A 24,160-nucleotide genomic window follows, 5' to 3' on the forward strand; every position below is an offset into this window, starting at 1 on the left:
ATTTTTTTCACTTGGTAGTGAGGAAAAGGTGGGATCCAAATGTTATGGTCCTGTTTTGTCTTTGTAGAAACAATCCAGGTTTTTCTTTCACTTTGCTGGATTTCTTAGGTACAGTTTTTTTCTTACATGCAATGCTTATCTAATCAACCTTTTGTCAGCAGAGTTTATTTCATCACTGTGGGTTTATTAAGTGTAGGTGATGATGAATGAGCTTTAATAAGTTGTAGCCACAGGTGACTTATATCAGGGAAAGGCTTTATGAGGGTTGGAAAGTGCAGATGAAAGTCCTTTACAGAATACTGAGAGATGGGAAATCTCTAAGTTCACATTTTAAGAGCACTTATAAGAGCACTTTAAGAGCTTTTGGGCCAGCTAATAGTGATTTGATTAATTTCACCATAGATATGAGTTTAAATTTGGTTCATTATGCAAATCCGGGCATGAAAAAGTTGATCATATGACTTAAAATTCAGAAGAATATTTCATTTAAGACACTATTTTAATACACATACCTCAGCACTGTAAAAATTCTGCTTTCTGCTGCTTTATGTTCAGTGCAAGTGGTTTAAGGCTGTCCTTGCATGGAGCTCTGACCTGAGGTGATGTGCTGCCTGTAGGAATGGGGGTTTCAGGTGCCTGCCCCATTTGAGGTGTGGGGCAGCTCTTTGGTGGGAAGAGTTTCTGTCCCTGCTCTGAGGCTGCAGCAGGCTGAGCTGTTCCCTTAGACACAAGGCAGAAGGTGGAAGCAGTGTCATCTTCTAGGCCATGAAAATGGACAGAAAAGCTCTTTTGGAGCAGATGAACTTTAGAAGTAATGCTCAAAGAGAGGAGGGGCCTCGGGTGACTTGTGGCACATGTGAGATAGTGGATTAAAATTTCTGTAAAAATGTGTTCCAGCTATGCTTTGTCCTTTATCTCCCTGAATGTATTTACAGACAGATCTGCTTTTAAACTTAAGTTACATAAATCTTTCTGTAAAATGCAACCCTGTTTGTGCTGAAATTTTACAATGACTCTGGTATTGTCAGACTTGTCCCTCTTGGAGCTCAGTGTAGGAATTGGCCCCTAACTGCCAAGACAGGGATTGGCCTGAGAGCCAAGATGCCAGTGTACTTAGGCAGTGAAATAATCCTCTGTGGCTTGGGAGCACAGGAGCACAGTTGTGTTCCTGCAAATGTTCTGCAGGGATTGGAATTGCTCAATGGTTTTGAGATTATAGATTAGATTTCATTAAGACTGTAGAAGGGTTTTCCTTTCTCCAAGTAAAAGCACAAAAGGTTTATTTTGCTGCTGTACAACGACTTATTAAAGGTTGCAGTGGCTATGCAGTGAAGCAGTTTGTATTCTGATTTGGTACAGGTGTCCTGAGTTATTTTGGGAGGTGTTTTAGGATGGTGAGGGCAAAGCAGTAGATCTTTTGGAGCTTCACTCTTTGCACATTGGTAATGTGTCCTTTGCTGGGTTGCCTCCTGCTTGCCAGGGTGTATTTTTCACAAGCCAGGTGCTTTTGCTGCTTTAGTGTTCTGTGTGCTGTGCAAGCCAATAGATGGTAGAATAGTTTACATAAAACAAGAATTACTTGCACTGATTTTAAATATGGTTTTGTATTATGGAGTTCATTGTATTGAATCCTGTTCCATTAGTCTCACTCCCTTTTTAGTGTATGTGGCTTACCTGAAGTTCACTGCTTGTAAATGGCATTTCAGGGAGTCTGAACTGATCCAACACATGCTAACTTTGCCTACAGCTGAATTTTGATGAACTCTTCAGTGCGATATGAAGTGTGTTGGTTTTTTTATTAACAAAGCTTCCTTAAAATTTAGTCTTTGGACACTTTTGCACAATTTATTAAAAATTGCTTTTGCTTCAAGGTGCCAAACTGAATAGTTTTGTTGTTGATCCTTTTTTAAATAAAGAACAGTGTCGTAGTGTTTTCAGTTAAAGAGAAAAATCCATGGGGAATATTTTTCAAACTGTTGTCTGATGCCCTCTTTAATCCTTGCTCCTAAGCAGCCCTGACTCAACAGATGTTGCATGTGGGTGTTTGCAGCTGGATCAGAATAGCCTCTGGTGGAAAGGCTGAGTCTCTGCTGTTGCTCTGCAGTCAGCTTGCACTCCTCTTCATGGTTAGTTTTTGTGGCTTTTGATCAGAGATTACCAAGTTTTTGTTATGGGATTGCAAGATGCACAGTGTTACCTTAGCAATTGCTGCTTAATTGCACTTCTAAAGCTGTGCCTGGACTGTGCCAGCCTGGAGCTCCCAATTCTTGCTGTAAGAGCTTGTGGGTTGTCTGGGGATCTGTCCAAAATCTACTCCAGTGCCTAAGTGATAGTTGCCATATATCATCACTCTGACTGCTGAGTGCCATGTGCCATTGCCAGCTTGGTGTTTTGAAGGAGAAATTGTTGTTGCTTCTTCTTTTCTGCTGTGTTAGGGGTCCCATGGAAGAGAGCACAGAAGTGTTTGTTGGCTGCATTGCCAAAGGTTGATCTAATAGAGGGGAAAAGTGTTGCAAAACCAGCAAAACTGAGCCCTGTAGGGCATCAGAAAGCAGCTTTTCATGCTGGATGTAGTGAGAGAAGCAGGAGTTGTGGATGGATGTGCTGGAGTAAATTAATGTGGCTGAAGAGACGAGGCAGGAAGACACTTGAGTAGTTTCAAAGATTAAGAAATGTGGGGCTTGTCAGAAGCCAGAACAATTTAATTTTGTGGAAGATGGATTTTACCTGACTGAGTAAGAAGGAAGAAAAGGCTGCATCTTGAAGATGTTGTAGAAAAAGTTTTGGAAAATGGTTGTCTATTTGCCAGTAACTCTTTATACCTGCAGCATACACTTCTAGAAGATGTCTTATCCTAACTGATGACATAAATTGATAAAAATTATTTAGCAATCTAACTGCATTTATTTAAGGCCCTTGCTGTTCTGAATATGTGAGTTTTTTAGAGAAACATCACCCTTCACGTTTCCCATGTCTTCACTTTCATGCCAAGGGACAGGATCCTGCAAACAAAACACTCTTTCTTCAGTGCTCCCAGCAAACAAATTACCAGTCAGACAAAACTGCACGTCCCTAGTGATGTACTGCTGCAGGCAAGATAAAAGTCATAAATTAAGATCTGCCCAAAACTCGAGGTAGCATGTGGGCAGAAGAGAAGAAATGAGAAGATTATTTTGATATAAATACTGTCACTTTCACCCAAGGCTTTATAATATTAAAATGTCTGAAAACCTGGTTCAGCTTTTGAATTTCAGTTCTTGATGCTTTGTTGGCAAAGAGAAAAACTAGTAAAGTTCAGTAGTTTTTTGGATTTTTTTCCTTTTTTGTAATACAGAATATTTTCACTGTCTGGAATGCTGAATGCTTTGTGGTGACAAAAATTACTTAATATTGGTTTTAATTGGAAAGTAATTTGGTTCTTAACATGTTTTCAAGAGAGATTTTAGAAGGAATAATGAGACAAGTGTATCCTTGTGAAGGGAACAATTCCCATCTTCTGTATATTTTAGATATTGGAAACTTGTGATTCGATGTGATTCTGTGTTTTAGAAAGCCACAAAACAGATGTGACATTCTGTGATGTAGGTTTTTTTGAAACCACAAGACTTAATTTCTTATAGTAAACAGGAGATGGACTCCTCAGATCTTCAGCAGTCATTTAATGCAGAGTTGATTGCCTTAACCCAACAGAAGTTCCAGCAACCTTATTTCAGTGTCTTTTCTAGAAATTAAATCCTCACTTATAACATAATTGTTCCTTTATAATATGGACATAGAAGCTATAGCATTGTTTACATTGTCTTGTGCTGTACTTTGCACACCCATAATGGTAGTTTGGCTGATGGGGTTAATTTATGTTGGAGTAACTAGGCTCATTCATTCAAAGAAACAAGAAAACTAAATATTTTTGTAGTGCAGTATGTTTCTGTAGAAAATTTTTGAGCTGTATGCTCAGATATAAATAACTTTATTAGTTTTCATGCATCTTGCAATTAAATAGGGACACCATACTTAAATGGAAAAGGTAAGATTAGGGGTCATAAGTTTATGATGAAATGTGCTACTGGCACAACAGTTTCTGACACTACTTTGTAAAGAAACTTTACATCCTGACATCCTGTCAGGAGTGATACTTCTGATTTAGTGTTTGTCTGAGAAAGTGACAGGGACCCATCGTGTGCCTTTCCTCACCACTGTATGAAATGTAACAGCCTGGCTGTGAAGGTTTCAGTATGTTGGTAGGATTTATTTTTCTTTATAGGTGATTGAAACTATTGCTGCAGCAAGAGGCATCATTCATGACTAGGATTTTCTGTTAATGCCATTTAAGACTTCCACTTTTTTTCCTTTGGATTGCTAATGGCATTTTAAACCTTTTATTTAACTAGATTAATAAAACTGTTTTGAGCATTCATCTTAAGAATGAATGCTCAATTATTTCTGTTCCAAGGCATGTATTGACATTAAGCAACCTTCTTTTAGCAAGTTTGGACTGAAGAAATCCTAATAGATTCTGTAGTTTCAGTGGTTGGTTTAGTGTACTTTTGTCTCAGTCTAAATAAATAATGCATAGGACAACAGTTTAAATTACTAAAGTTATGTTTTGGCAGCAGCTGAATCAGTCTTGAAGAATGACCAAACTCATTGGTATGCTGCTCCCTGCTTCTGGGGGGATTTTTCCTTATAGGTTTGATCTTGGATTAGAAGCAAAATATTTTCTGCCTTTTTTTTTTTTTCCCCAAAACAGGCACACAAGTGCCTTTTGTCTGCTGGATGCATTTATGGTGACTTGAGCATATTCAGTCTCAAGTTTCACTTTTCAGACTTGCACTCTGAGTGCACACAACCCCTTAGCAGTGTTTTGGTCAGTCACATTTCTGCTTAGTTTGAAAAATGGCTCTTTAATGAATAATTCTGTAAAACTTTGAAGAAAAAAAGCTTTCATTAGACCAGAGTTCTTATGTATGTGTTTTCTCCATCTCTGAAAGCTTCCAGTTTCTAGTAATCCCAACCAGTACCTACTCAGTCCAAGTTCCTTCAAGTTATTCTTTTGTACTTCATTTTATTTAGCAGATGAACACATCTCTGTTTTCATAGCAGTGATGTTAAAAGTGCTCTCAGTCCTCACTAGGTTCATGATTTTCTCCTCTGTTCCCAGGCATGTGCACTTGAATACTTTAGGAGTCCATTGCCATTCAAAATGTGAATGTTGGCATTGTGGTGTGAAGCCTTTTTTAATATATTCATGCCAGAATTAAAATTAGAAGATAAAGAACTAGAAAAAAATTCAGTGGATTTTTTTTTTAAGGCAATGACAAACTTCTTACCATATGTATTGGGTGCTGGTTTTGTTACATCTGGTCTCAGTATGGTGTGTGTGACAGTGTTTGTGCTTGTTAAGGGTTAAAGGTTTCTTAATCTCAGTGGAAGAATTAACCTCTTCAGTAAAAAGTTCTCCTCCTGTAAATGCTTTTAGATCTCCAAATAATCTTTGTTTTCAACCAAACACTAAAATGACTTAAGGATTAGTAGAGTGAATACTTGCAGCTTTAGTGTTGACTTGCATTAAAAGGTATATCTGTAATTTTTTTTAAGATTGGCTCGGCAACAGTAATGTTTTCTTTGTGAAAACATTACTGTTTCTGTGAAATGTTTCATACTGTGAAAACATTTTGTTTCTTTTCTTTTCTTTGTGATGGAATATTTGATAAAAATGCCTAAATTCCTCTTCTGTGACAGAAATTAACATCCAGGCTTAATTAATCTATTGAAACATGGCACAGGTGTATTCCTGTTAATTTTTTTTTTTCCATGAAGAAAGAACCGTGGTTCAAAGCAGAAACATTCTCTTTCATATTTAAAAGCTGGGTTTTGGGTTGGGTGTGTTTCTGGGTTAAATGCAGTGCAATTTCCTCTAGACATGGCTGTGGGTCTTGCCATCTGTCCAAGTGCAGCTTTAGTGTAGGGTTTGTAAGCCAGTACCTTTTGCACATGAACTGTTTGCAACTTGAACTTCATGTGGGAGGCAGAGAGGTGTGGGTCTAAAATAGTTCATATTTCATTCAAAGGAGGTCAGCTGCTGCTTTTACTGGGATAGGTGAGCTTGCAAACTGCCCTGGCTGCTTGGAAGGTCTGGCTGGCTTGTAGGATGTTCAAAATACTGTAAGCAGTTTTTTTCTGGAAAGCTGACTTTGGAAACTTCTCTATCTGACACCTGTGAGCAGTGTAGTGCAATCTCATGCTGATTGTCACTTTCCCTTTTGTATCCTCTCTCTGTCTTCTGTCACTTGGGTGGATGGGTGTCTGCTGGTTATAGCTGTTCTCCTGATGACTGGTGATTGTTGGGTTATGAGTAATTGTTTCCCTGGTGTTTGCTGTTTATTTGAATGCATCAAGTTAAAAAGAAGGGCTTTAACCAAATCAAATTTGTGCTTATGATAAAGTGCTTTAAAGTCCTAAATCTAAAACAATCTACTCTCATAGTTTGTATGTCCCTTTGAGAGAGAGTATGGTATTTGTTTGTCTGCATGTAATTTATTGATTGTGACCTTATATTTAAACTGTGTGTATCACTTTTGGCAGACACTGGCATAGTTCTTAAATTGATAATGTACAAAACATTCAAAAATTACCCCTGTTGTTTCAAAAATGAGTCATTTTAAAATGCATTTTAATCTGCCTTAGGTAGCAGCTGATCATCCAAATGAACACTTTTGAGATAAAAGTTGTAATCTTGAAAAGCAACAATGCTGTCTAAATTGTTTACTCCCAGAAAATTCTTTTGGTGTTTAAGTTTAGCTCTAATCAATGTCCCTCCATTTAGTCAAAATGGAAGAATTACATTATCTGCTGTTCAATAAGGAGAAAGGGGAAAAAAATAAAGAGAACTTATCTTTGAGTGTGTCTGATCTGTTTTATTTAATTTTGCTGTTAACAGAAGTGACCTAATTTTGAAAAGAGAAGTGTCCCTTTCTTCATGGTTACCAAATAGTTTGGTGCTTTCTACATTTAAAGCAAATGAAAGAAACCATACCCCACCCAAAACAACTGAAGGATGTGTATATTTTTGCCTTATTTGAACAGAAAATCTCCCCACACCTGAACACAAAACCCTCCTTGCATTATAAAACCCAACCAATCAAAAACCTCCTATGTGTTCATTCCTCTCTTTTTTTATGCTAGAGGTGTTCTGCCTGTGTGTGTTCCTGTGTGCAGCTTGGTAATACATTTCCCATTATTCCATTGTCATTGGACATCTGGGATGTCTCTGATTCAGGTTGCAGTTCACTTGGATGCAAAATCAGTCATATCTTGGAAAATAATCACACAGTGGTGGAAACTGTGCTGGAAAAACAGTCTTACTTGTGTTCATAGTATGGGGAGATCAGTTTTGCATCTGAAACTGATCTCTTTTAATGAGCTGCACAAAGCTTACTAATGTTGTTAAGGCCATCTTGTAATAATGAGAAGTGTTGGCTTATATTTGCATTAATGTCCTGTCCTGGAGAATGAAAGTTGAAGCAACTGTTAAGTTTTCATCTGATCTTCAGAGCTATTATACAAGTATCCTGCAGGACCAGCAAAGGCTGTTCAGGGAGACAGCTCAGTTTTTAAAGCAGTGTGTTCTACAGCCTGGTGACTTCCAATCCCATAAATAAACACTCTGAAATCCAGACATCAGTATGATTCCTGCAGATAATAGCAAATTTAACAATGGAACACAACAGTGCACTGTTTAAATGTCCATGTCTGTCATGGGAAACCTCCAGCTATAACTACTGCTCTTCTGCCTTGTCACAATATTGTGTGTATATTTATGCCTGACCTTCCTATGGCATTGCTGAAACTTGAGTATTTTGCTAATCTCCTTCCATTTTCCCAAGCTGTGTTTTCACATCCAGCTCCATCATGTTGGATTCCAAACATTTTCAGCATGCAGCCACCCTGTTCCAAATTCCTGAATTCTGCTTTCATTCTTCTGCTCCAGCTCACCTGTTACAGGGTGGCTGAATCTAAGCTGACAGCCGGGTAGGTGGAGGTGGATTAGCCAAGGATCCAGGAGGAAACATAATTTAAAGAGAATGTCTTAAATCTCATTTTGCTTCTGTTGTCCCAAAGAGCACAGAGGTCATGCATCAACAAGTCAGCAAGTCCCTCAGAAGCCCAGCTGGACAAGGAGCCAAGTCATGTTTGCTGTTGCTGAAATTGATGTGACTGAAGTGAGTCAGAGCAATGTGGGAGCGAAGCAGAACACCAGAGCTGCAGCAGAGGAGTTTGCAGGCTTTGTCAAGCTGCTCTCTCCCAGCTGGAGCAGCATCTTTGCCTTTGTCTGGGTTCCTCTGTGCTCCCATGGCCAGGTTTTCTCCGCTCTTGTTCTGTCTCTCAGTAATTAGAGTGCCAATGTGACTCTGTTCAGTTCTGTTTTCAGATAATTAGAGCTTGGCCCATCCAGCAAAGTACATGCTTGTCTGTGTTAGGCTTTGCTCAGGGCCTTGGCCAGGACATCACTGCTCTGTCATTGGCAGCCGGAAATCCTTTTCATTGCTGCTCTGCACTGGGGTGTGGCAGAGGCTTGGGCTGCTGAGGAGTAATTATGTGATGCTGCTGGCTTGTTGTGCAGTGGGAGCAGCCATCCCTCTGCTGTTCATGCTTCAGGAGTAACGAGCAGCTCTGCTGGAGAACAGGAATGGCCTTGTTCTCCAGCCAGTGAACTGGGTTAGAGACTGATGCACAACTCGGGAGGAGGGTAAATGAACTGAATGACATTGCTGGAATTTGCTGTGAAAAAGAATTTGTGAATGTGAAAAAGACATTCAACACCAGGAGGCTAAGGCTCAGTAATTTTAGTTAATTTTACTTTTGCCCTTTGGATTTTGTAGACTTTCATCAGATTAGAGCCCTGAAGTAAAAGCTTAGTCACACTGGGCCTTGTGTGTTGTTCTAGGGTGTTGATAAAAGATAATTACAAATAGGCAGCTTATCTACAAATCCTGTATTTAGTTATTTACACACAGGTGCCTGATAGAATGACTGAAAATTCTGAAAATCTTCTCAACTGTTTATTGAATGTAATTATTTAAAATAGTTGGTAGTCTTCAAATAAACCTTTTCATTTAAATAAGTCAGTCTTTGATTAGTGCCATCTGCACACCCCCTTTCCCACTGCAAAAAAATGTCCCTGAATGGACATTTATTTCAAGATCCAGCAAAACTTCGTCATGTTTTAGAAATTTCTCCCAGGCAGCTGCTTTTTGGACAGCAAGGTGTTGGTAGTTTACTTACATTTCTACTTTAGTGAAAGACTCAAACAGAAGAAGGTATGTTTGTGCATGTTGTTGCTTGATTCAGGATATGAGCCAGAACATAAGTTCACAGAAACTTGATGAGAAGCACTACAGGAAGAACAGTTTTCTGTAACAGTGTTTATGTAAAATTCCTGGGTTCATAGTTGCTGTAACTCTTGGTTTTGCTGCAGAGGTTTATTATTCACTGAACAGTTTTTATTTCAGTGTTTACAGAAACTCTTGTGGCAAATGTTCATCTTATCTTAAGCTACCAACTGCATTTTGTTTTGAGTTCAGTACTGACCCTACTGAATAAATATCTGGTTTACTGCCCTGCCTTCCTCCCTTCCTCCCTTCCTAATCTGACTGCTGTATCCTGTGCTTTTGGAGTAATGTATGTTTGTCTCAGCAGAGATTTCCCACGTCTCCAGAATTAATCTTCCCTTCTTTTCATGTTTTCCGTATAGGCTGTTCAAAGGCCTCCAAAGCTTCAGCTCTCAAGGATTTTACTGTCATGAAAGTACTGATTTCCTTTGAGATTGCCTTTGAATCTCTAGACACCAATGCTGCTTTCAGTATAAGGTTTGAAATTTAGAGTCAGTGTTCCAAGTGAGTGAAGAAATGCTTTGGTAAATTGCAGGAATCTACTCGGTTCCAGTTCTAAATATTTGTAGGTACACAGGGAAGCAGGAGAAGCTCAGACATGATTGAAGTTAGTGCATGGTTTTTTAAAAAATTATTTTAACAGTTAATTGTGTGGGATAATGGCATTGCATTTTCCTGGCAACACTTACTGCAATATGCAGCAAGACTTTGTTCAGGTGGTTGCAGTCACATTCTGCCTGGTCTGAGTTACTCTCATGATTCTCCTGAAGTATTATTGGGCAACTTTGCTGTTATATTAGTTATTTCAGAGGTTCTTGTAAAATCTTTCAGGCAAGTAAGATATTATTTGCAGTATGATTTATGGTGTTGTTTATGATTAAAAACATGTTTTGTATTTCTCATGGTGTTGTATACCCTCCTGCATATTGTGTGGGCAAAATTGTAATTTCAGCATTTCCAGAAAATGAAACTGCCAAACTTCAGAATGAGTAAAATATCCTGCACTTGGAAGAACATGTCAAAGCAAAGCTTTGATTAATGTGAGTTTTGCTTTGTTTAGAGATCCAGAAAATGATTGGGACACATACTACAGAGAGCTGACAAAACACGGCTGAAGGGATATGCAGAGGTTTGTGGAAGGTGTGATGAGCAAGTCAACGTGCAAATAGATGTCCTTGTGTTTCAGCTGTCTTACCTTGTTTCTGCTGTTTGTACATTAGTGACTGAGCATGGTCTTGGGTTTGATTCCTACCCCAAACTTCCAAATTCTATTTTAAATTCATATAAACTTTGTAGTTCAAAGTTAGAGTGGAAAATTACAGTCAGAAATACCTACTTTCTGTGTCAGAGATTGTCTAAGATTGGAGATTCACTGAATGTTTCTCTTGGAAGGGGTTGTGAGGTAGCAGTTGACACACTTTGGAGTCAGTTATTCACTTAATTTGTTAATGTTATTTCATACCTAATTCTATGCCTTCATTCTTCCTTCACCGAAGTTTTTTCTGCTTCAGAACCTGTTGGTGGGAATTTGACATCTAGAAACAGATTTATATTGAAGGCGTAGATTGGAAATGATCAAAAATGTCTTGAAGTCATAGCTTAAACTCATCTTCCCTTGTGTTTTTATCAGTACAGAGTTAATTACATAGATCCAGGTGTAATACAGGAGGAAGGGCATTTATAGTTGTTTTTACATAACCTTGTGTGTGCCCCACTGCAGTACTAGGGATGCTTTGGCAGTGGGGGGTAAGGTGGGGAAGTTTGATTGCTGGCCTTGTTTGTGAGTGCTGGAGTCACCTACGGGGCACTGGGTACAACCACTTCTGGTTTAAACTGTTTTGCTCACTTTGATTCAGTGAATCTGTGTTGTAATAGGCAGTTATTGAAGAGCTGCTGCTGGTGGGATAGCTGCAGCATGTTACTTGAAGACATTTCCTGTTTGATTTTTTTCACCAAACATCTGCTAGTTTCATGTAAAGCTTTCTCTTTACTGTGTTGGAGAGCTGGTGAATAAGGACCCCTCATTTACCATGCTTTTTGTGACACTATGTACTCTGATGTATTTCTTCCTTCCTCTCTGCTTTCAATGCTGTCAAGTCAAATCTGAAAGTCAGTTCTTGTACAGAAGTCATTCCAGAAGTTTTCTCATCCTATTCACTCTCTGCCTTTCCCAGTTCTTTCCTGCAGCTGGTAAGATGGGGCAAGGAGCAGAATAACTCATGTCTCAGACCAGGTAATGTGTGGGAAGGGTGCTGTGTTTGTCAGTAGGTGTTATAGAATATCCTCAGTTGGAAGTGACCCCTAAGGACCATCAAATCTGTCTCCTGGGTAGTACAGCCTAAGGACTCCAAGGCTGGGTACAAATTAGTTCCAATCTAACTAGTCCTGGCTATGATGTTGCACAGATCAATCAAAGCTTAAAAAAAGTAGTATTTTTCATTGTTTTCATAGATAAAGCGAGTTTTCTGTTTGTACTGGGTTTTTTTCCCATTTAAAATGGGAATGGATTAAAATATTTTTCTTGTTGCGTAGTTCATGTGAATACCAGAAGGTGGCGCAACTGGTTTTCCTAAAGTGTTCTGATTGCAAGAAATGCACACGATGCTGCTGCACTGATTTTAAAGCTGTTGGTGAAATTTTGATCTAAGGATAGCTGGATCAGCTTAGACCTTAGCATTTAAAAGAGTTATTTAAAGGTATATCTATCTGCCTTTTTTTCTTTTAAACTGCGAAGCCCCTGTGTGCAGGTTTTTATTGGTAAAGTTTTTGAAGGTGGAAGTAGTTTACCTGAAAATGCAGAGGGGAAGGGGTTATCCAGTATATGTGCAGTGAAATTCTTCCCTGAGCTGTTTTACAGAATCCCAGTTTCCCATGAACACATTGTTTGAATAGCTTGCTTTGTCAGTTTGCCAAATGAGACCAGTTCCTGTTTCTTTTAAGCTCTTTAGCAAGTGCTATAAAATAATTTTTGGTATGGTAACATATAAATGATAGTTTTGAGTGGTAGCACCTCTAACCACAGGCAGATTTTTAGGTGTACCACCATTAGGTGTTAGAAGCAGTATGTGAAAAGAGTGTGCAAAAAAGACCAATGAACCTTTTAATGACAATCTATTTTCAGATAATGTGTCTTGTTCTAACTGGAAGCTTGATCTTTGTGCAGTGCTGCCCTGCATTTATTGACAAGCTGGTGTAAGAAGGTGTTAGGTACCATCTCATTTGATGCTTTCCTTATTAGTCTGTCTCTGGGAGCAGTCATTTCCACTATGATGTTGATCAAAAAGTAGTTAAATACATTTTAAATGGAGGTATAATTTCCATTCAATGTAGAGAGACTCACTCCTAGAGCGAGGGCACTGGGCAGGGTTTTGGTAGGGGGGTGTCAGTGCAGGGGTGTGCCCTGTGCTGGACACAGCTGTGGTGGATTTTACATTAAGCCCCCCTTTTTGTTAGAATATTAGTTGCAACATGTAGGACAACCCTGAAACTTAAGAAGGAATGAGATCCGTGGGATTTTTTTCACTTTCCTTCAGCTCCCTCTGGCAGACAAAGCCCTGAATTACAACTGCTTTACTTAGAACTATTTCAGTGAAGGGCTTGTCCCAGCTCAAAGTTATCATGGTTGCTTGGTGTTCTCTATGTATGCTTCAAAAAGATATCTTCAGCTGTAAAAAAGCACACTACTGCAGCTGCAGAAGGTGCTGAAATACAGATATTTCTTGGTTTAGCTGACTCTTGCACTGTGTCTTCATGCATCACAGCTGTGCAATGCTGTTTCACCCCAAGGACATCTACACCACGCACATCTATTGATTTTTAATTTTTTTTTCTCCAGTGTGATCTCTCCTGAGCCTGCTGTGATTGACTAGAGCAGCACAGATGAGAAGGATGTGACTGTTTTGTATAGGAGCCTGGGGTTATTTGCAGAATTTAGGCCCTCTTTTTCCTGACCAGATGATGTGGGTGGGATGAAGTGGTGCAGCTGTGCTGGTGGTGGCTTCTACTGGGCTGAGCCTCCCACCCACCTCTCTGCAGTCTTCTCCTCCTGTGAGCTTCACTGATTTATTTTCAGTTCTGTGTTTCTGAAGGGGGCTTTGCCAGACAAAGGGATATGGCCACATCTCAATAAAGATATAGGAAACTGTCAGGAGTGTGTGGAGTGCTGGTAAAATGCCCTGTAGAAGCTGCTACATAGACATTGGTGAAAACACTGAACTGCATTTTTGAATAGGAGATATCTGAAGTTTCATGAAAGAAAGGTTTATAATCATAAGACTTGAAAGTATTTGATTTAAATAGTTTGAAGTTTTTAAAAATGCAAGTAAGATTGCCATTCTTCCATGGGCCTTTCTAAAATCAGCTTGTGCTTTTCTTGCTGTGTACAATTATTTTATGCAAAGCAGCATGTCCTCATTTGATCCTAAATTATCCAGATTGCCACTAAATAGGGGTATTGCAATTGCAGAGTTCTTCCAGTCTGCTAAGTGAATATTTTAAAACTTTCAATCTGCTTTTGGAAATGAATTAACAGCTTGTATGTTTGCCCACCATAATATATTTGAAATAACTAACTGGCATTTTTCAAAACTTGGCCTAGGAAATGCGGAATTTTCCTTAAATTTATGTTCTCAGAGCTGCTAAAGATGAAAGCAGTTTGTAATTTTCTGTCTATAATTTAATTATTACACAGGAGTTTTGATATTTAGTGATTTAGAAGTAGAACATAGTGGTTTATTTCAGAGAAATGGAACTAGTTCATATAAAGAATTGGTTTTGTGGTCATGTATTTTTGTCTTCTGGAAAAATCTAGATGTAAGCAAGGTATGCATTTTGAAAGTTGCAAGTGTTTTTTAAATGTTGATGACCCCTAGGATGGGGCTAATTCCGTGTCATGAATACACTGTTATTGTATAATGAAAATGTAGTACAAAACTCTCTTTTTCCCACACTGCCTGTTAGCTGTTCTGGTTTTGCTACTAATTTCACCTTTCTCATGGCATTTATTTGAAATGATCTGTGGTCCTGAAACTCCTTTTCTAGTGTAGAGAAATGATACTATTTTTTCACTCACTGAATGTGAGAGGTTAACACTAGCCACAAACAATTAACATTAGTGACAAATTTGAAATTGAACTTTTTGCTACTTAAGACTTTCACATGTCCCTGTGTAGGGGGGCGAGCTGAACTTTAAGATCAAATTGCTATTTAGTAAAAATTTGTATCTAATATGCTTCAGGGTATCTTAAGGCAGGTAATTAAATGGATTGCACCTTTTGTGGCTCCTTGAAGGAATCCAGCCAACTGCACTGCAGTGTCCATGGGACCCTGGAAGATGCATGCTGCAGTTTTTATGGCTCCCGGGTTGCACACAATGATTTCTGACAACCTAGACTTGAAACATCAGCATCTTCCTTGAAACCTTTTCAATCTCATTCTCTGTCAGCCTTCCTGAGGGATTCTGGCCTTGGGATGGAGGTGTCAGGAGTGTGCACAGTGGAGACATCAGAGGTGACAATGCCGTGGGAATTCCTGTGTTCAGGAGAAGTTTGTATTTTTGGCTTTTAATGAAACTGAGTCCTTACAGAAGCACACAAGAGCAGTAATCAAGGCTTTGTTCTTGACTCCCCACACTCCTCCCTGCTCTTCTTCTCTTTTCCTCAGGGTTGTGTTTTGTAGGTGTGCAGGACCACCAAAACACACTCCAGTGGACAAAGATGGTAGGATTTAGAGAATGCAAGAGGACTAACAGATTATGTATAAATGATGTAAGAATGAAAGAAAAAGCCTAAAAACTTCCACTTAAAGAATATTTCCAAAAAACGTTACCCAACACATGACACCTGTAGTTTGCAGTTTGCTGTCTGTGGTGCAGGAAATCTTGGAGTTGTTAATGGCTGGTGCTCATTCCTGGCTTCTGTTCCATTACTAAATTGTTTAATATATTTGCAGCATTTGAGTCTGATGTGTAAATGTGTTTAGGCATACTTTACCAAAATAAATAGAGCAGCCAGCAGACTGTAACAGCTGCGGAGAAGTTGTTTAGAAAAAAATTCTTTGTAGTTCACAGTTCGACCTAATAAAAATAACTGTTGCTTCAGACAGTTATCTTCAGCAGGGTCACTCTGGCTACTGTGACTGTGCATTAAGTTTTCTGTGTTGATTTATTAAATATAATCACCTGGGGAAGATGAGCCAAGTTCTCTGAATAAATTGGTGCTAATTCAAAAACATTAGTGGTGTGCTGTCAGTAGAGTACATGGACTTAGATCTAAAATTGTAAACCTTCATTAGCTCTCTTTGGTTTTACCTCCTACTAAGTGTTTCATGACCTTATTTTACCTAATAAATTTTACATAACAGTAATTTACCCAAGCAAAGCTGATAATTTTTTTAATATTATAACCTTTGTCTTGTAATTAAGTTTACAGTGCATCTTGACAAATCTTACCTCAATTTTAGAAAAATCTCTTTTCAAGGATGCACACAAGAAAATGCAAGGCATCCATAAGTGGCATAAAATGAAACCCACTTTCATGGTAAGGAGCACACACTTCAGAATATTCGAAATATTTCTGAGACTTTATGTAGTTACCAAATATACATGAGACAAGCTTTAATATTTTAATAAATGAATGCTTCCAAATATTTAAAGTGTGAATACTTCAGGGACTGAATTTGTGCATTTCTAGTCTCCCTTTCCCTGCAAGTTTTTGGGAACCTGACTTAAGATTTGAGCAAAATTATTTTACTTAAATAGTTTTAAAAATAGTTGATTGTGACCTTATAGGAAATGGCATGAGGGTTTTTTTTGTGGTTTTTTTTTTTTTTTTATGTTTGCTGTTGCTGAATAATTTCAGAAGTTTCAAACTTGGACTATAAGACTTTTTAAATTTATTAATGATGCAACGACAGAGGTTATGGACATTTGAAGAATGTGTGAAATGGAGAAACTAATTTCTCAATATGATTCCTTCTCAGCATCTTTGGTTTGTTGAAGAACATATACTTACTTTGGTAGTCTCAAAATCATGAGAATTTGTATCCCTCCTATCTGAGGGGTGTGGAAGGGAAGGGGAAGTGACTGTGTCAGATGCGGGTAATGTGTATTTGTCAAATATATATATATATAAAATGCATGTCTATATCTAGTGTGTGTATGTGTGTGTGTGTGTGTATATATATATGCACACACATGCTATATATACAATCCCATATATATAGTATGCATATGTATATTTATGTATAGTAATTTTCACTGAATTGCTGCATCCTAAAATGTTACTGCAGCAATTTCCTTATTTATACAGGAAAAACGCTGAGTGAGTGGACAGAAAACTGTAGCACTTCTTGTTAAACTCATAGGACATACCCTGACTTCTTAACTTAATATTTAAAGATTAGTGGGGTTTTTTTCCTAATTGAGAAAGGGCTCCACATATTGCTATAGAGACAGGAACCAACACTACTTACAGCATTTTGACAGCAGGAGGGGTTGGCTGCAAACCCAGTTTATCTCACTTCTTAATGATTGTTCCTTGTTCCATGAGCAGTCATCCCAGTTTAAAAGAATTAAATTTATTTGGTAGTAACTACTTTGTAAGCATCTCTGATCCATTTATGAGATGAGATTATGGATGGATCCATTTATTATCCATCACATGCACCTCGATGTCTACAGTACAACTGCTTCTAAAAGCTGCTGTAACTTACATCTAATGTCTGAGGGCCTTTTTATCCCCAGTTATAAAAAAGAATTGAGACAGTATAGCAGATAGCAAGTCAAAATACAGGTGTAATTGTCAGAACTGTCTTTAGCGTTTTTAAAGATAATTTCTTAATGTAATTTAAAGAAATTAATTCAAAAACTGTTTTTTTGTAAGATTTATTAAGATTTCTTAGTAAGACTTTTGATGTTTCTAGAAAAGTTGCCATTTCAGTAAAAGCATTGCCAGGTGCATATAGCCAATCTTTTTCTGTTCTTCAGTATTTGGGGAATGTTTCAGTGCTGCTGTGAGAGGACTGCAGATGTGACTGCAGTGGTTTCCTTTGGATTCCTCCTTAGGCAAAGACTTGTTTTCCCTTCGTATGAATTTTGGTATGAATATTTTGATATATATGGTCAAAGAAATTGTATTAATTACCTGACTCATATACAGGGCAGTACTGTCAACACCATCTTTTAATTATTCTCTTCCAGTAATTGGAACAGCTGCAGTTTAATAGACTGAAAAGCCAGAGGTAGAGGCGTGAGAAGCACCCGTGTGAAGTGGAAAGAGCTGAGTAAGGAAGCCAATTAAATTATCACACAGTCAGTTTTTTGGGAACCTGTAGAGAAATGTTTCACGTCCTTATTTGTTCCTCTTCAGTTTCTAGATTATGCCATTGCAGCCATATTTAAATTGCTGAAATGATTGCTGCATTTGAGCTCCATGCCTTTGGGAATATTTTGCTGGATTTTGGGGGTTCTGCTTTATTTTCTTCTGTATCAAAATGCTCTTGTGTGGTGTAGGATGCATCAGCTCAGCAGGCTGGTGGTTTGAAGATATAGAAAAGATGAGAGCAATTCGTCCCTATGTGAAACTGATTTTCTGCCTTCAGTTTGGAGTGAGCTCTGCTGCTCCTAATTTCATAAACCAGGGATTTTATTATATAACAAATGCGCATTTTAAAATGGAAACATGCTTTTGTAGCAATGAATTTTTAGAACACGGGTGTGGGGGGAAAAGAGTCTCAGAAGTTTGAATATGTTTACTGGTGTAACCACTACCACTTTAAGGTATTTTTCTTGTTGTTGAGTCTGGCATCTTCTCTTATGTAAACACTATATCAGTAGGAAGTAGTTTGTGAGACAAATATTAAGACCTTTCTGTTGTCTACATTTCTAGCTGAAAATGGGAGATGTACATCACACTGTCACTGTAGCTTTGGCTGCTTTTCTTTCTGGAAAGCTTAAGAAGCCTGAGGTTCTGGAAGTGAGAAGACTTTTCGGGTCATGCTGGGAAGGGTTTGGAAGACTTTAGAAAGTTGTGATGTAGCATAACCTTACTTTTCACCTAGTGCTTTCAGTTCCTCTGACACCTAAGAGATGAATAAAAGGAGAGAGGTAAGTAGCCTGTTAAAGTGGAACAGCAATTTTTTGACCACAGCAAATCACTTGACTGAGCAAGGTTTTTTCAGTTTTGTTTTTAACAGTTTAAGAACTGAGGAAAAAAGGCTGAACTCATTATCTGTGCAAATTGATGAAAATCCAGCAACATCTCTAGAAGTTAACTTTTATTCTGCTTGGTTTTCATACAAAAATTCAGGTGGCATTCAAAGGCTAAGAATAAATACTTTCAGACTAGAGCAGTTTTATGTTGCGTGGGCTCTGGTACAGCTTTCTGCCTTTGCCTTTTTCTTCTTTTTGAACAACTGTGAAGGAAAGTCTTATGGGAAATGCAGAGATGGTTTAAAAGTTTTGTTGGATGTACAGATGCCCAGAACTGTGAACACAGTGGGCTGTAAGAGGACAATGTGTTGACAGTTGCTGTGTGTGACACAATGTGGCAGCAGCAGGGAGGATAGCAGGGAAGAGGATATCCCCAGAAAAGGAAGAGAGTCACAAGGGATGTGGTTTCAGCTGTGTTCCTGCTCTGAAAATCAGGAAGAGCTTTCAGAAGAAAAGATGCTGTGATCAGTGCCCTGGCGAGGGAACTCTGTGTGTGATTTGGTCATGTGCTTGCTGAGTGTGATGCTGTGTGCCTGCTTTTCTCATCTGGGCCAAATTTTGCTCCTTGGTCAATAGTGAAGAAGGATATAGATGGAGGGAGAGGGTTAGGAAATGCTCTCCTCTCTAATCACAAGCACTTTTTTCAGTCTTCTCTCTGTGGGATCAGAGCTGCACTGCTGTTCAGCCCCAGTCAGTAGCTTCTGGCTTCTCTTAGTGTCTCAGCTCTGTAAAGTGGCACCTTGGGATCTTGCCTTTGGTGGCATTATTTACTTTTGTTCTTCTTATGCCACCTGTTCCTTTCCTTTATGGCTGAGTTTTGTGCAGAAATTCGTGATACTCTGTCAGTTACTTGTCTGTGCTCAGTGCAGCTTTGGAAACATGAACATGGAAAAAGTTGCTTAAACCCCAAACACTTTCTCATCTTTTGTACACAGAATTAAGGATGTGTGGCAGACTTGGATAATAAGTAGAATGTAACTTCAAGCAAGTTATAAGTAGTAGATGCTTTTAATTTTGAATGTTAACATGCTTGTGAGAAAATTACAGAAAAGCCCCTTGAATGGTCCCAAAATGATGTTTAACCTGTGCAGTTATCATGGGATTTTCAGCACTTAGGAGTTTTAAATTTAAAGCACATTTTGTGTGCCAATTTGGTATGTTTTCAGAGCACTTCACTGGGAAAATATTTTCTCAGCAAGGAGTATTCTGCACAGAGGTATAATGCTGCTTTTGGCCCTCAGAATCCCAGAATCCTTCATTTGAGGATGAGTGGCAAAGCTATGTAGTATGAGAATAGAAAAATGTGTATTCAGTGGTACAACACACTCCAGGAGATCAGATTACTTTTCCCATATATTTAAATGTGCAGCTAAAGTCTTATTTTGAAGTCTTAATTAAAATATCAGAATTATATACTGAGATGTTCTGTTGTCTCAGGAATAGTTGATGCAAAGCATAAAATACATAATAGTAGTATTTTCCTTGTGAATATGCAACCAATCTGTGACTGTCAGGAAGAAAATGGGGTTTGATTTATTTTTTTTCTCCTTATGTGTGGATAGGTGATTCATTTCTCACATGGTTGTTCTTTAGCAAGTGACAAGTATTTCCCTATTTTTAGAGTACCTGGCACTGCTGCTTTCTTCAATTCTGGATTTTGTACGTGGACTGTTTGGTGGAGTAGTTTATGCTGGACTTGGCATTCCTGTACTGTAAAAAAATTGTTTACTGTTTTTTCTGCTAAGGTTTTATTTATGTTTGTGGAGTAAGTGGAAAAGTAAGTGGGACCAGGAGCACACAAGGGAGAGCAGGTAGTTGAGGATTCATGTTGCCCTCTAGGGTGAATGATCTTGTTGGGGTCAAAAGTGAGAAGGAACTCTGATTTCTGTGCCTGTCTGGATTGACTTCAATGTCAGTCAATGCTTGGGAATGACTTTATGGCTTGAGTTGGATTTTATTTTACTGATCAAAAGAGTATTTCAGGAGTTACTTCTGAAAAAGGGGTCCATTGATTGTCTTTAACCTCATTCTTTTTTCTGAAATTAGTCCTGCTGCTGTTAATAAATAAAACATGTGAAGATCTCCTTGGGGGTGGTAGAGCAGTGGAGGCAGAGGCTTCACAAGCAGTTACCAGTTGTCTGCTCTGGCTGCACTCTGTGTGAGGAAGGGAGTAACTGTGTTTGCTTTTTGTATTTTAAGACACTTTCTGTGTAATGGTGAATGCAAAAGCAAAGCTGAGTGTGTGAATGCAAATTAATGATTTTTTTTTTTACTTTGTGATTATAATAGCTGCTGTCTAACATCTTTCAACATGATTTCTAGACCTTCAGGGCAGAGCTGGCACGATGTAGTAGTCTGGTGTTGTGTGTGCTTGTGAGACTGGCTGCAGTGTTGACCAAGGGTGTAGCCAAGCCTGGCTGTTGGCATGTAAATACTTGAATTCTTTTGCTAAAAGTATGACTGTGCTAAAACTGCATAAATATTTTTGCAGGACTAGTGTTTCTTAACAGTCACAGCATATAAACACAATTGTCATACACAGTGGTGTCTCTTCAGCATCCCGGTTCCTGTGATATTTGTTGCCTGGGTTAACGCTGCTCATTTATAATTTAGAACTTCAGAGAAGTGGGAGAGAGGCCCTGAATTGTTTGTCCAAGGGGTACATCTGGTTTTGAGTGAGGTTGTCCTGTGTTGTTTTAATTCCTCGCCTTTGGATTTGGTAGCAGCTTGCCCAAAACTTATTTTCAATAATGATGATCAGGAGCAGCAATTACTCCCTGGTGATTTCATCCCAAAATTGAATTTACATTGTGAAAAACATTTTGTAACAGTGAAACTTATGTTTCACTGTTACAGAACCCTATCAGTGTTGCTAAATGTCACTAGAATGTATAAATTTATAGGCGTTTATAGAAATAGCTCCTGGTTCAATTCTTTATTGCTAAATAGCGTGACAGGGTGTTGGCTTTTTAATGAGAGGATTAAGCTGTCCTGATGAATAGAAAAATTGTCATGCTGTACAGAGACTTCTGAAATCTGCAGACTAAATATCTTAGTGTTGATTTGGTCTGCTGTGGCGATACATTAGAGGTGATGTATTTTTTTCTGTAAGGTAATCAGTATAGCGGAATCTCTACCTTCTCTTCCCTAGAAACATGCTCTGCTTCTGCATAAGATGCTATTAAATTCCCCACTCCCTTTTTAATAGCTTGCCTTCCCTGCTCCCCGCTGTCGTCAGCCCCGGGAGGTCACCAGGCAGAGCCCTGAGCTGCGGAGCGGTCCCTGGTGGGGACCGGCGTGGCCCCATCTGCTTCGTCAGCTCTGGAGGCAATTTGGGAGCTGCTGGGGGGCGTTGAGAATTAGATTGTTGATAGCGTTCCTACAAAGACTGCTATTAACAGCCTGCTAGTCTCTGCTTCTCTACTGCAGAAGACAGAGTGATATTTGTGTTCCCATATCATGTTGTAAAATGCATGAGATTTTGCTCTTCCTCCTTGGAAATGAGAATAGGAAAATGAGAGCATCCTGAACCAGAAGCTATTAGAAGAGCATGCAGAAACCTGCAGCGATTTCTGCTTTATTTTGTCTTCCTAGCTATGGATTAGAAGGACTGATTTTTGCAATGGGCTTTTTCCATAATGGCATTCTTGTATTGTTTGGTCAGAGCTTGCACAGGAGGAAAACAGGCTGCTGAATTTAGTCACAGATCTCTATTAGCCGTGGCCTAAGGCTATGCTGAGATTTATATCCCATTTGTATTGTTGCAGCTCAAAAGAAGAATGTTCAGAGGATGACAAGTGTATTCTGAGTAGGTATGTTGTTTCATTTTCATATGAAACCCATTTTTTTTTTCTGCTTCCATTGGTCAGAAATGAGGTTAATAGGAAGAGAATATAGTAGAGTGCTGCAGTGTCCCTGTTAAGGTAGAACAATAGCATCAGAAACAGTACTTTAAAAATTAGCTGCTTTTATTAAATAAAGCTGCATTATGCTGGTGTGCAGAGTGCAGTCTTTTCTTTTTTTTCTTAACATATACTGCAGTCAGTGCTTCCCTAACGAGGTGGCACTATTGTTGAGTTAGAAGGATAGAATCATCATATTGCTTTAGGGGACAGCAGGATTTAAAAGGAGATGCCTTACAGCCCTGTTTTACAGATTGGAAGCATCGGTTTAAGGGCATTGGCAGAATCATTTCCTTGTTCTTAGCAGCAGCCACTGCTGTGTCAGTAGTGTGTGGAATGGAAGTCCTAGTTGGTAGTCTGTTATGGAAACGCTGTTTACTGTTATTGTAGTACCGTGGTGACAACATGCCATTGAAATGGAAAACGAGCTCTCCTGCTATCTGGAAATTCCCAGTTCCTGTGCTTAAAACATCCAGGTCATCGCCACTTTCTCCAGCATACATGTAAGTGAGAGAAATGAGGATAATAAGGTGGGAATTCTTTTTGTGAGACTACCCTGTGGCAAGATACCCTGATACATATTAAATGACATTGGCACTCAGAATTTTATCTTGTTTGCTATGTAGACCCCCCTCCCGATTTTATCCTGGATGTTTCATGATGGATGTCGTGTCAAGTCTTTCCCTTTTTGTTGAAACGTAGAGAAATTGTGCAGATTAAGCCCTATTCATAATGATACTGTGTATGTTCATTTGAAAAGTTTGTGGTGGTGTTAATTTGTAGAGCTGATCTTGAAATGACAAGTTAAGCTTTGAGGCTGGCAGGCTTTCTATATAGTGTATATGTGAACGTTTCCTTCTGACTATTTCATCTGGAAATTGAGCTTGAAATCACCTGCAGTATTGTATTGCACTTTTGTTCGTGTGAGTTCTTGTAGAGGTGAAATCATCCTGCTTTGGTCTTGTTTTATTCTTTAAAGTCTTAGCCTTAATACTAATTGAATGTCTACATAAAAAGTTGCAATAAAAGCTTATAACATAAATTTGAATCATTCATATCTGAATAACTACGTAGTTATACAGGCTGTCAGTGTAAAGTAGCTTCACAATGTGCCTTTGTCTTGCCAAATCCTGATGCAGCTTTTGTTCACCTTTTGTTGCTGTGAGTTCTGTGTTAGCATATACAGGTGGCTTTTTTTTCTTTCTGTGAAATAAAACTACTAAGCTCAGGGTACTGAATTCCTTCTGCTTTTATTTAAGGAAGCAGCTCTTCCAAAAGGAGGAAGAGTTGCTTTAAAATGCACAGGTAGCAGTGTAGGTGACTCTTCTATCTGGAAATTGCTGTAAAGGCTACTACTTTCCAATAGAATTCCAGCCTAATCCCTACAATATTAGTACTTTTAAGCTTGTGTTGGCAGCTTACAGATAGGCTTTTGCTACAGCCACAGTAGGTACATGCTGTAAGAGAGAGGTGCACAGGTCCTCTAAATGTCTTTTTTTAATTGTTGCTGAGCATGGCATTGTTATGGTGGGGCTGAAAGGATCCAGCGCCATGTGCAGGGTCACTATTGTTCTCGGGCAGAAAGGTGGGGAACAAACCTTCCTGTACCAAACCTCTGCTGGGCACACTCGCTTTTGAGATTAATTCATCTTTTACAAGGT

General features: G+C 38.7%; 1 protein-coding gene across 8 annotated transcripts in view; it reads left to right on the forward strand.

Moving 5' to 3' along the window:
* KLHL13 (kelch like family member 13) overlaps positions 1-24,160 on the forward strand; it is a 77,029-nt gene that overhangs the window by 20,583 nt on the left and 32,286 nt on the right. Inside the window, exon 1 of one of the 8 annotated variants that reach the window (XM_059858951.1) lies at positions 22,851-23,002. The exons of the other annotated variants lie outside the window; for them this stretch is intronic. Within the exon in view, the coding sequence (XP_059714934.1) occupies positions 22,905-23,002 (98 nt within the window). The 5' untranslated portion in view covers positions 22,851-22,904. Of the gene's footprint in view, positions 1-22,850; positions 23,003-24,160 lie in introns of those variants that run through there. 8 annotated transcript variants of the gene reach the window in all.

This window comes from Haemorhous mexicanus, chromosome 14, assembly GCF_027477595.1.
Source record: "Haemorhous mexicanus isolate bHaeMex1 chromosome 14, bHaeMex1.pri, whole genome shotgun sequence".
In the NCBI taxonomy this organism is placed as follows: domain Eukaryota; kingdom Metazoa; phylum Chordata; class Aves; order Passeriformes; family Fringillidae; genus Haemorhous; species Haemorhous mexicanus.